We start from the raw sequence: 12,846 nt of genomic DNA on the forward strand, positions 1-12,846 counted from the left end.
AATGTGGCTGTGTTGATGGTTTGGTGCTTGTGGAGGATTTAGCAGAACATGGCTGTGCTGATTGAGGGGATTGATGCTTGTGGGGGGTTCACAGACAGTATCAGGAGAGGATGCTTTTAGTGCATGTGATAATACATTACATAGAAGGTTGCGCGGTGGCACAGTGAGTAGCACTGTCGCCTCACAGCAAGAAGGTTGCTGGTTCGAGCCTCGACTGGGTTCTCCCCATGTTGGCGGGGGTTTCCTCCGGGTGCTCCGGTTTCCCCCACAGTCCAAACACATGCAATACAGGTGAATTGGGTAAGCTAAATTTTCCCTACTGTATGTGTGTGAAAGAGAGTGTATGGATGTTTCCCAGTGCTGGGTAGCAGCTGGAAGGGCAGCCACTGTGTAAAACATATGCTGGATAAATTGGTGGTTCATTCCACCGTGGCAACCCCAGATTGAAAAAGGGACTAAGCCGAAAAGAAAATGAATGATTATGCATAGAAGATGTTGACAGATGTTTAATATCTCTGCCTCTGCTGATTTCACTTTTGCACATATTATACAGTATCAGTTTGTTTTATCTGCAGCACCACTGACTGTAAAATTCTTCCACACAGAACCTCAAGTTTTATTTTTTTTTACTGGTGGAGGACCAAATGGCTCAGCAGCACTCTCACTCTTTTTCATGGTGCCCAAATGTATTTGAGGAGTTTCAAGTTAATAAAAAGTGACGGGAAGCTATGCTAAGGTTAACTAGCCTATAGCATATATCTTGCTGTGTGCAAAAGACAGAGACGTACCATATAACTCCCATACCATATAACTTAGACACAACTGCACAAGCATCGTTTTAACCTTTATAAACGAACGTTAACGTTACTCTGTCAACAGTCTATTGTCTAAATTACCGCGCTAACAGAGCTAACGTTGCGTAAACAGAGCACCCGATTGCAAACTTTAAAAATGCAGCGTAATGGAAAATCCCGAACAAACTCCGCTACAAGTTTATAAACTGCATCTGGAACCCAATTAAGGTACAAAAATAGTGATGCAGTGTAGTATTTTTTTCGCTCAGCCGAGCCTTCTCTGTCTGCTGTTGTGGAGAAGCTTGCGCCAGAGACCTTTTTCCTCCGCCCCGCCCTCCGACTGAGCGTCTCTCTCTCTCTCTCTCTCTCTCACTCACGCACTGTGGTCTCATGAGGAAACGCTGCTTTTTGATATAATGCTTTTCTTGCTCCCGAATACAAATAATTTTTCAAGTATTTGTTCGAAATAAGTATTCGTAAAAACACGCTATTCGTGCCTTTCCGAATACCGTATTCGGGTTCGGCTCCACCCTTAATATATATATATATATATATATATATATATATATATATATATATCCTTAATATATTATATATTTTTCATATGTAAAGATATTTGTGATTGCTCTACATCTTGTGTGTGGTGTGTAAGCCAGGTGCACTTTGCGGCAGACAATAGACCGACTTTGTCCTGGTCTAAAGAACAGACTATTTACAGTTTCTCAAAATAGCAACGCGCCAAAACACGCCTGCTTTTTTAGACCAGAACGCCTATGGGCGCACATATGAGCGCAAATGCCTTTGCTATTTAAACAGCGGGGCGCAACACCTCAAAATGACCCTTGCGCCAAGCTTAAAGTAGTAAAAGACAACTGCGCTGCGCCTTGCGCCACATTGCGCCGGGTGTATGATAGGGCCCTAAGAGTTTAAATGCGTTTAAAAGCACGAAACAGAATATGTGCTGTTCAATACATGTGCTCTGGGGATGTACGTCTCCACCAATATCAAGAGCAAATCTACACCCTTGGCTTATTAAATAAAGTGAATGCATCTTTGTAGACGGTAGAGATGTAAGGGGAACTCTGCTGTGTATCTACATCACACTGATCTGAACTGAATGATGGTGAGGATTCGAGTACCTCGTCCACAGGGTTTGGAGCAGGGTGTCCATCTCTTCACCACCCAGGAAAATGGCACAGCGTTATCAGGCACCATGTTATTCTCATTGGCTCCGTTGTTGTCGTTGTCAGTGATGTATTTGATAGACAGCTTGACTTTAGCTGATCCGTGCATTCTGATCTTTAACACAGTTCAAGACAATCCATTCAGACCAGTTCAGTTATGTGTGTGTGTGTACACTTGTGCTTATGTGTGTTTACATGTATATGTGTGCATTTTTGTGTGTGTGTTTATGTGTTTCAACATGTGTGTGTGTGTGTGTGTGTGTGTGTTTTTTATTTGTGTGTGTGTGTGTGTGTTTTCACTCATCTGTGTATGTGTTTGTTCTGTGAGTCTACACGTTAATGTGTGTGTGTTTGTAGACATACAGTATGTGTGTGTATATGTTTGTATAAGTGTTTCTACTCATGTTTATGTGTGTGTGTGTGTGTGTGTGTGTGTGTTTGAGTGTTTCTACTTGTGTGTGTGTGCATATGTTTCCACTCATCTGGGTATTTGTTTGTGTGTGTGTCTATATGTGTGTGTTTGTTTGTGTGTGTGTGTGTGTGAGTGTGTGCATCTACTCTTGAGTATTCATGTGTTTGTGTGTGTCTACATACAGTATGTGTGTTTATAGCTTTGTGTTTGTGTGTTTATTCCTGCGTGTGTGTGTGTGTTATTGTTTCTACTTGTGTGTGTTCATGTGTTTGTGTGTGTCTGTGTGCATGTGTATGCATCTACTCTTGTGTATTTATGTGTTTGTGTGTCAACACAGTTTGTGTGTGTCTATATGTGTGTGTTTATGAGTTTGTGTGTGTGTGTGTGTGTGTGTGTGTGTGTGTTTCTTCTTGCGTGCATGTTATTGTGTTTCTACATGTCTCTATGTGTTTGTGTCTGTGTCAATTTGTGTGTGTGAGCTATTTATGCATCTACTCTTGAGTATTCATGAGTTTGTGTGTGTCTAGATTTAGTATGTGTGTTTATAACTGTGTGTGTGTGTGTGTGTGTGTGTGTGTGTGTGTGTGTGTGTTTATTCTTGTATGTTATTGTTTCTACATGTGTGCGTATGTGTTTGGTATGTGTTTGTATGTGTTTACTTGTGTGTGTGTGTGTGTGTGTGTGTGTGTGTGTGTGTGCATCTACTCTTGAGTATTCATGTGTTTGTGTTTGTCTACATACAGTATATGTGTGTGTTTATGAGTTTGTTTGTGTGTGTGTGTGTGTGTGTGTTTGTGCATGTTATTGTGTTTCTACATGTCTCTATGTGTTTGTGTCTGTGTCAATTTGTATGTGTGCTATGTACGCATCTACTCTTGTGTATTTATGTGTTTGTGTGTGTCTAGATACAGTATGTGTGTTTATAACTGTGTGAGTGTGTGTTTTTATTCCTGTGTGTATGTTATTGTTTCTACATGTGTGCGTATGTGTTTGTATGTGTCTACTTGTGTGTGTGTGTGTGTGTGTGTGTGTGTGTGTGTGTGTGTTTGTTTCTACTTGTGTGTGTGTGTGTGTGTGTGTGTGTGTCTTCTTGTGTATATGTGTTTGTTACTCCTTTGTTTGCTTATGTGTGTGTACATGTTCTTATGAGTTTGTTTCTACTTGTGTGTGTGTGTGTGTGTGTGTGTGTGTGTGTATTTGTGTTTATGTGTTTGTTTCTCCTCTTGTTTGCTTATGTGTGGTTACATGTGCTTATGAGTTTGTTTCTACTTGTGTGTGTGTGTGTGTGTGTGTGTGTGTGTGTGTGTGTGTCTACGTGTGTATATGTGTTTGTTTCTCCTTTTGTTTGCTTATGTGTGTGTACATGTGATTATGAGTTTGTTTCTACTTACTGTAATGTGTCTACATGAGTTTGTATGTGTTTCTACATGTCTGTGTGAGTGTGTGTGTGTGTGTGTGTGTGTGTGTAAGAATTACCATTATAACCACATCGTTCTTCAGCGGGCCGTTGGTTTGGATGGTGTCCTTGTTGTTTTTATTCTCATACTCCCATTCTAGACCTTTTTCGATGACTGAGCGCGTCTCTGGATAATCTTCATGTGAATTGAGAAAGAAATCACCTGATGCTTTATTCTTGACAGCTGAAAATAAAGAGAGAGAGAGAGAATTCAATTACACACTGCAAATAAATGCTTTTGGTACTTAAGAGTCTTGTTTCTTATCCAAATATCTAAAAATTCATAAATCAATAAGCTTTTTCTAGATAAACTAAAAATATTGTGGCGCAGTGCTGGTTCGAGCCTCGGCTCAGTTGCCATTTCTGTGTGGAGTTTGCATGTTCTCCCTGCGTTCGCGTGAGTTTGCTCCAGGAGCTCCAGTTTCCCCCACAGTCCAAAGACATGCGGTACAGGTGAATTGAGTAGGCTAAACTGTCCGTAGTGTATGAGTGTGTGTGTGTGTGTGTGTATGTTTCCCAGAGATGGGTTGCGGCTGGAAGGGCATCCGCTGCGTAAAAAACTTGCTAGATAAGTTGGCGGTTCATCCCGCTGTGGCGACCCCAGATTAATAAAGAGACTAAGCCAACAAGAAAATGAATGAATGAATATTATAATTTATTCATTTTCTTTCAGCTTCACCCCATTCACACGGGGCTTCAGCGTCAATGCTTGACAGAGGGCGTGTCTGAAGTTGGGGCTGACGCAATCGTCATAGCAGCGTCAGCCAATGAAATTAGTCAGCAATCGGCTATTATCTGAGCTAGTGTATTTCCATACAGCGATCTGATTGGCTGACACTTCAGTCGGCGCTTGAAAAGTTGAGAAAGACCCAACTTCTGCAGCGAGCAATGCCACTGAAGCGGCGCCGACAGATCCACAATGCAGTTCGGCAATGGCTGACGTCACCCATTATAAGTGAATGGGAAGCGTTGATGCTGAAGCCCCGTGTAAATAGGGCATTAGTCCATACCTGCCAACATTTGTCTAAAAGTCCAATAGGCCGGGGGACGGAGAAGGGGTGGGGGTTTGAGGGATTAGTGGGGGTTGATGGGATGGTGTTTGTCTGAATAACACAGTTGAGATCTGGGTTAGTAACTGTACTGTGGTGTTAGTAACTATATGGACCAGGTATCGGGCGGCCGCTGCAATCAGATACTATAAAAAGTCGGCGACCCGTGGATATTAGAGACTGTACCAAAAAGCTGTAGAGCGGGGTTGGGGGGGGGGCTAAAATTAAGAGAGTTTTCCGGGAGAAATAACAAAACGGGAGGATGGTGAGAGATGGGTCTGAAATACAGGAGACTCCTGGGAAAAGAGGAAATGTTGGCAGATTAACCCTTTTATTCATCAGGGGATTGATACAGCTAAATTAACCACCAACTTATTCACCATATGTTTTACATAGCCTTCCAGCTGCAACCCAGTACTGGGAAACACCCATACACACTCACATTCACACACACACACACATACATACTCTACAGCCAATTTAGTAGATTAAATTCACATAGTGCATGCGTTTGGACTGTGGGGGAAACCAGAGCACCCGGAGGATAGAGATGCGCGGATGGGCTATTATTTCATCCGCAACCGCATCATAGAACTCATCATCCGTCCGCCATCCATCCGCACTAACATTTTTGACCAATTTTTAAAACCGCACCCGCCCGCCATCTGCTGACTGAGCTCTTTATTTGAATGGCTTATTCCTTTTTATTATTAAATGAATGTTTCTTTATTGATTATTAGAAATTAGAGAATGTGTTTAATGACATGCAGTTAATCCAAAAGTGCAAGTCAAATCCAGCATTAATTGACGCTTTGAAGTGACGCTAAACAATACGAGGACGTGTCTTTTCACTTGATTCGATTCCTCGGTCCTTGAGTTTGTTTTTTTTGCGTCCTTCCCTCGCATCCTATAGGGGTGGAAAGACGAGGAAAGAAAGCAAGGGAAGGAAACGAGGATACACAAATAAGAAATGAGAAGCACCCTATAAAGCTCTCAGAATATCAGCAGTGAACTCCGTCTCCAATCGGTGCACAGGGACAAAAATAAATAAATAAATAGCCTAAATGAAACGCACTGTACTGTACAATTTTTTTTTATTATAGTAGCCTAATAGAAAACGCATTTTGACACATCATTTCAACATTCAGACGAGAGCGCCTGGCCTCTAATGCGCCCTGCTGCACTGAAGGAGCGCTCGCTTGCAGCACTTGTTGCTGGAATGCATAGAATTCTCTTGGCAAGGTGCTGTAGACGTGGGAATGACTGCCTTGTTTCTCCCAAAAGGAAAGTAGATTTTCCTCTGCTGATCCGTCTATTCTTAATTTTGTAGAGGAAGACTTCTGTACTTCATCCAGAATTAGTGTATCCGATTCCTCCTCTCATTCTGTAAAGTCAGTCCTAGGCTTTTTCGTTGGTGTGCCAGCTATGTGTACAAAAACAGTACAACCACCCACCACCCGCCCGAATTTAATTAAAATATTATTTTTCGTCACGTCATCCGCCCGATCCGTGGTTTATCCGCGGATTCTGCGGCTGTAACCGCCATCCGCGCATCTCTACCGGAGGAAACCCACACCAACATGAGGAGAACATGCAAACGCCACACAGAAATGCCAACTGACCCAGCCAGGACTCAAACCAGCGACCTTCTTGCTGTGAGACGATGTTGTGAGGTTATAATAATATTGATTATGTGCTTGTTTAATGGAAAAATACACTTAATTTTGACCTTATTTCTGACTATTTTGGACAAGAAACAAGGCAAAAACTCTAAGTAAAGACTTTTCCACAGTGCAGTAACATCTTCTGTGTTTGCTGTAAGAAAAACTAAAGGAAAACCTCTTTACTTTACCTAAGATGTGAGCAGTGCCGTTGAGCTCCTGGATGAAGAGATGTCTCGCTCCTCTGGGAACTACAAGCACTTTAAAGACATCTAATGCAGATGTAAAACACAGGCAATCACTATTACTGTACGTTAACCACCCTATTAAACAATCCAACCCAGGCTTATTGGAAAAATGTGACCAGGGCTACATTTTTTGAGAACCAACACATATTTACCCAGGACTACATTTTCTTGCAGTTTTTGTTTTCACAAATCCAATAGAGGACGCCTTGTACATTTCTGACAACCTCAAATTAGTTACTGGGTCACATTTTCTCATATGTACATCTGGGATTGACGACAAAACTTTTGTCAGGTAGTGTATAATACGCTTGCATTGCACTATTGTGTCTGGACTTGAGAGACGTACCTCTTTTTTTTTCATAGGTGAAGTCGAATTTGTGAGTTTTGCACTTGGTTCCGTTTCCTCCACAAATGCCACATTTATCTTCCTGTAGAGCTGATCCAACCACATTATCACAGCCCACTTTCTGAAGGCAGACACACACCGTGAGCCACAGGCAATTAAAGACATGTGTTTAATAGAAACACGCTGTTATTCACCTCACAGTCGCCGTACACACACACACTGTAGGGGTCTTTGTAGGAGCAGCGCGTCCCAGGTTCAACCAAGGTCTGCATGTTCACTACAACTCGCTTCTCTTTGGATTGACAGTATAGTTTGCAGCGTTGCTTAGCTGTGGAAAACAAGACCAGAGAAATGTGTGAGTGACAGAAATAAAAAAAATATAAAATAAAATAAAATAAAAGTTAAATTAAATAAAAATTTAATAAAACTAAATAAAAATTATGAAATAATACAAAATAAAATAATCATAAAATAAAATATTAAAAAAAATAAAATATACATATGTTAAAATAAAACAAAGTGATAAAATAAAACAAAATGTTTTATTAGATTTTAATTCTGGACATGAATGCATAATTAATTACATATCTCAGATATAAAAGAATGTCTCATTTGCATGTTTAAACATATAATTTCAGGAACAACGTTTAGTTGACTTTACTTAAAGTGAGTCAACAATATGTTTTTCAAGTGATTAGTTCGCCTTACTAAAAGAGAGTAAAAAAGTTTCCATGTACAGAATAATAAAACCCACCAAACAAATAAATAAATAAATAAAAATATACCAGTGAAATTTAGAAATTGCTACAAAAAGTATATGAACTATATTTGATTTTGATCCAACATAGAACATGAATACATTGTTTTTTCAAAGGTTTACCAAAACTAAAAAAAAAAACAAACAAACAATTTATAATAAAATAATAAAAGTCTATACAAAATAAAATTAAATAAAACAATACAATTATAAATAAAATTAAATAAATTAAAATTAAATAAAATTATAAAATAATTAAAATAAAACTATAAAACAATTAAATTATAAAACAATAAAATAAAATTACAAAACAATATAAAACAATAAAATTAAATAAAATAAATTGTAAATTAAAAAACAATAAAATAAAATAATAAAACAATAAAATACAGTTATAAAACAATCAAATAAAATTGTAAAACAATAAAATAAAAATTATAAAACTAAAGTAAAATTACAAAAAAAACAATTAAATAAAATTATAAAACAATTAAATAAAACTAAACAAAATTAAATACAATTAAAACAACAAAATAAAATGATAACAAAATAAAAGAAATAAAACAACAAAATAAACTATAAAACAATAAAACAAAATAAAATGATAAAACAATAAAATAAATTTAAATTAAACAAAATTATAAAGCAATCATATAAAATAATAAAACAAAATAAAATGATAAAACAATAAAATCCAAAATCATAAAAACAAAAAAATACAAAATAAAATAAAATAAAATAAAATGTATTCCATATTGGTCCAACAGAGGACATGCAAACATAATGTTATTCTTCCATCAACTATCATTATAACCATCATCAACTTTGACAAGGTTTGAATGATCTACTGGTAGTTTTTACATGGTCTTTTAAAGCACATTACATTTAATCTCACCAGACAGATTTTCAGAATATCTCAAAACAGGACACTAATTTTCCAGGACTATTTGCTAATGCATCCAGCTCGGTTTTCCATTAAGACCAAATCATATCCATGCACAATGTGACATCTGCTAAACTTTCCAACAATTGTAAAGCATTTATTCACAGTCTGCATAAAAAAAGTAGATTTTCCCACCAAAAGAGCCACTAGCACAGTAAATGTTTTTTAAATGTAAAAGTGTTTACCTCATCTGATTAAAGGTATCTGAGCTCATTTTACAGTGTGATGCCACATAAACTGCAAACATTCTTTAGTGAATAATTCAGTCAAAACATTAAAAAAGACTCAAAAAGTCCTTATTTACATGCACTGCTCTGGAGTTGTCTTTGTGATCATAAAACGGAGGCAGATGTCCAGTTTTAATAACTCTGGAGGGATTTATGTTGATGTCATGAACACAACACATGGAAAAAATAAATAAAAAAGTGTGTGAACTCATATTTTGATGTGTGCCCAGCATGTAAGTGAGAACAGCTGTGAGGAGAAAAGATTACATCAGATAAACTGAGCTGAATCCTGAAGGACAGCAGTGGGAAATGATCTAATGCCTTTTAATCATTTAAAATAACAAGGTTAAGATGAGAGGTCACTGCTTACGGCCTGTTGAAGAATCCTTACTGGAGAAAAGGAGCAGTTTTAAAGGGGTAGTTCACAAACAAATTTACATTTATTCACTAAAAGAAGTTATTTTGAAGAAAGCTGAAAGGCGGTAACCATTGATCTTCATAGTAGGAAAAACAAAGGCTGCATCTGAAACCGCTTACTACTCAGTAGGTACTGCATTTGAATTTAAACGTACTACTCGGCCTTTAGAAAAGTACATGCTATACAGTATGAACGTAAAAAGTATGAATGGAATTCGGACCTACTACATCTGCTATTTTGTCATGGTCACGTGACCTACCTGCGTCAGTTGCGTCGCTTCACTTCCATTCATGAATGCTCTCGCGGGGCATTATGGGATAGCGCAGTGTGCATGGGATGCGCACTCCAGAATCTTGCCGGAAGTAGTAAGTCATCCGGGTACTTCTCACATATTGATTTTCGAATTCTATGGCTGCGTTCGAAACCGCCTACTACTCAGCAGGTACTGCATTTGAATTTAAACATACTACTCGGCCGTTAGAAAAGTACGCTCTATACAGTATGAACGTGAAAAGTATGAATGGAATTCAGATGTACTACATCTACTACATCTACTACACGGTTTCGGACGCTGCCTATGAATTCGGACATACTACTCGGCTCACATACTGATTTTAGCGTATTGTATAGTATGGAAGTATGCGGTTTCGAACGCAGCCTATGAATTCGGACATACTACTCGGCTCGCACACTGATTTTAGCGTATTGTATAGTATGGAAGTATGCGGTTTCGGACGCAGCCTATGAATTCATGAATTCGGACATACTACTCGGCTCGCACACTGATTTTAGCGTATTGTATAGTATGGAAGAATGCGGTTTCGGACGCAGCCTATGAATTCGGACATACTACTCGGCTCGCATACTGATTTTAGCGTACTGTATAGTATGGAAGAATGTGGTTTCGGACGCAGCCTATGAATTCGGACATACTAAGCTCGCATACTGATTTTAGCGTACTGTATAGAATGAAAGTATGCGGTTTCGGACGCAGCCTATAAATTCGGACATACTACTCGGCTCGCATACTGATTTTAGCGTACTGTATAGTATGGAAGAATGCGGTTTCGGACGCAGCCTATGAATTCGGACATACTACTCGGCTCGCATACTGATTTTAGCGTACTATATACTGTAGTATTGAAGTATGCGGTTTCGGACGCAGCAAAATATTATGGAAGTCAATGGTTACCAACATTACATTTATATGCAGCTCATTTTACCGATCGCCCTCCTCACCCGCCCTCCTCCATCATCCACTCTTCACTTTTACTTTGTTCTGCGACTTCCCAACTCTCTTCACTTTTGTCCGCAACAACCAACCCACGCCTGATTTTAGCGTACTGTATAGTATGGAAGAATGTGGTTTCGGACGCAGCCTGTTAATTCGGACATACTACTCAACTCGCATACTGATTTTAGCGTACTGTATAGTATGGAAGAATGGGGTTTCGGACGCAGCCTATGAATTCGGACATGCTACTCAGCTCGCATACTGATTTTAGCGTACTGTATAGAATGAAAGTATGCGGTTTCGGACGCAGCCTATAAATCCGGACATACTACTCGGCTCGCATACTGATTTTAGCGTACTGTATAGTATGGAAGAATGCGGTTTCGGACGCAGCCTATGAATTCGGACATACTACTCGGCTCGCATACTGATTTTAGCATACTGTATAGTATGGAAGAATGCGGTTTCGGACGCAGCCTATGAATTCGGACATACTACTCAACTCGCATACTGATTTTAGCGTACTGTATAGAATGGAAGTATGCGTTTCGAACGGAGCCTATGAATTCGGACATACTACTCAGCTCGCATACTGATTTTAGCGTACTGTATAGTATGGAAGTATGCGTTTCGAACGCAGCCTATGAATTCGGACATACTACTCAGCTCGCATACTGATTTTAGCGTAATGTATAGAATAAAAGTATGAGGTTTCGGACGCAGCCTGTTAATTCGGACATACTACTCAGCTCACATACTGATTTTAGCGTACTGTATAGAATAAAAGTATGAGGTTTCAAACGCAGCCTATGAATTCGGACATACTACTCAGCTCGCATACTGATTTTAGCGTACTGTATAGTATGGAAGTATGCGTTTCGAACGCAGCCTATGAATTCGGACATACTACTCAGCTCGCATACTGATTTTAACGTACTGTATAGTATGGAAGTATGCGTTTCGAACGCAGCCTATGAATTCGGACATACTACTCAGCTCGCATACTGATTTTAGCGTACTGTATAGAATAAAAGTATGAGGTTTCGGACGCAGCCTGTTAATTCGGACATACTACTCAGCTCACATACTGATTTTAGCGTACTATATAGTATTGAAGTATGCGGTTTCAGACTCAACAAAATATTATGGAAGTCAATGGTTACCAACATTACATTTATATGCAGCTCATTTTACTGATCGCCCTCCTCACCCGCCCTCCTCCATCATCCACTCTTCACTTTTACTTTGTTCTGCGACTTCCTAACTCTCTTCACTTTTGTCCGCAACAATCAACCCACGCCTCGGCTCATAATTTGCGTTCGCAACACTCCTCTTTTATCCAACACTCTGCTACCCCCCCAACGACCCCCCCCAATACGTTACCCAGATAGTTGGCATATCTGTGTGGAGTTTGCATGTTCTCCGCATTTTGGCATGGGTTTCCTCTGGTTGCTCTGGGTTTCCCATAAGGACATGTGCTATGGGTGAATTGAATAAGCTATATTGTCCATAGTGTATGTGTGTGGATGAGTGGGTGTGGATGTTTCCCAGAGATGGGTTGCAGCTAGAAGGGCATCCTCTGTGTAAAACACATGCTGAATAAGTTGGCGGTTCATTCCGTTGTGGCGACCCCAGATTAATAAAGGGACTAAGCCGAAAAAAAATGAATGAATGAATGAATGAATGAATGAATGAATGAATGAAGATATATTAGGGGCAACTCGACTACTGGTTTCTGCTAATTAATTTCTTTTCAAAACAATACTCGAGTTACTCAAGTTGACTTTTCAAATAAAAAGTGTGTTGCAACCAATGCAGTAAATGGCACAATTAAAATAAATAAATAAATAACAGTGTTTCTAAAATGTCCTCTTTCCACTGTAGGCAGACAGTTAGAGAGATAGTAAAATGCTTACGGTCAGGGTGTTCATAAGGCAGCCAGTGGTGCCAGGTATTCTGGTACTCAAACTTGTCGTCCATCTTTCTACATTGCTCGGCTCTGTAGTCATAGTTCGGGTCCTCGCACTCCTTTGTGTTACACATCTGGAACTGATAGCTCGGGCCGGAGCAAAAACGTCCACCGTTTGCTGGACTGGAGGTGGTCAAAGGATATGGAA

General features: G+C 39.3%; 1 protein-coding gene and 1 long non-coding RNA gene across 7 annotated transcripts in view; one reads left to right on the forward strand and one right to left on the reverse strand.

Annotated features, from left to right (window-relative positions):
• LOC147840923 (uncharacterized) overlaps window positions 1-12,846 on the forward strand; it is an 834,865-nt gene that overhangs the window by 441,462 nt on the left and 380,557 nt on the right. The gene's annotated exons all lie outside the window — the stretch shown is intronic.
• The window catches only part of LOC101884594 (A disintegrin and metalloproteinase with thrombospondin motifs 2), a 487,080-nt gene that overhangs the window by 22,380 nt on the left and 451,854 nt on the right, over window positions 1-12,846 (reverse strand). For all 6 annotated transcript variants that reach the window (XM_087281943.1, XM_087281942.1, XM_087281941.1 and 3 more), the window contains 6 exons: window positions 12,646-12,821; window positions 7,345-7,478; window positions 7,151-7,271; window positions 6,748-6,828; window positions 3,867-4,030; window positions 1,934-2,093 (listed from right to left, as the gene is read on the reverse strand). In XM_087281943.1, coding sequence (XP_087138069.1) covers window positions 1,934-2,093; window positions 3,867-4,030; window positions 6,748-6,828; window positions 7,151-7,271; window positions 7,345-7,478; window positions 12,646-12,821 — 836 coding nt within the window. The remainder of the gene's footprint in view (window positions 1-1,933; window positions 2,094-3,866; window positions 4,031-6,747; window positions 6,829-7,150; window positions 7,272-7,344; window positions 7,479-12,645; window positions 12,822-12,846) is intronic.

Source organism: Danio rerio, chromosome 14 (genome assembly GCF_052040795.2).
Source record: "Danio rerio strain M-AB ecotype USA chromosome 14, GRCz13ab, whole genome shotgun sequence".
In the NCBI taxonomy this organism is placed as follows: domain Eukaryota; kingdom Metazoa; phylum Chordata; class Actinopteri; order Cypriniformes; family Danionidae; genus Danio; species Danio rerio.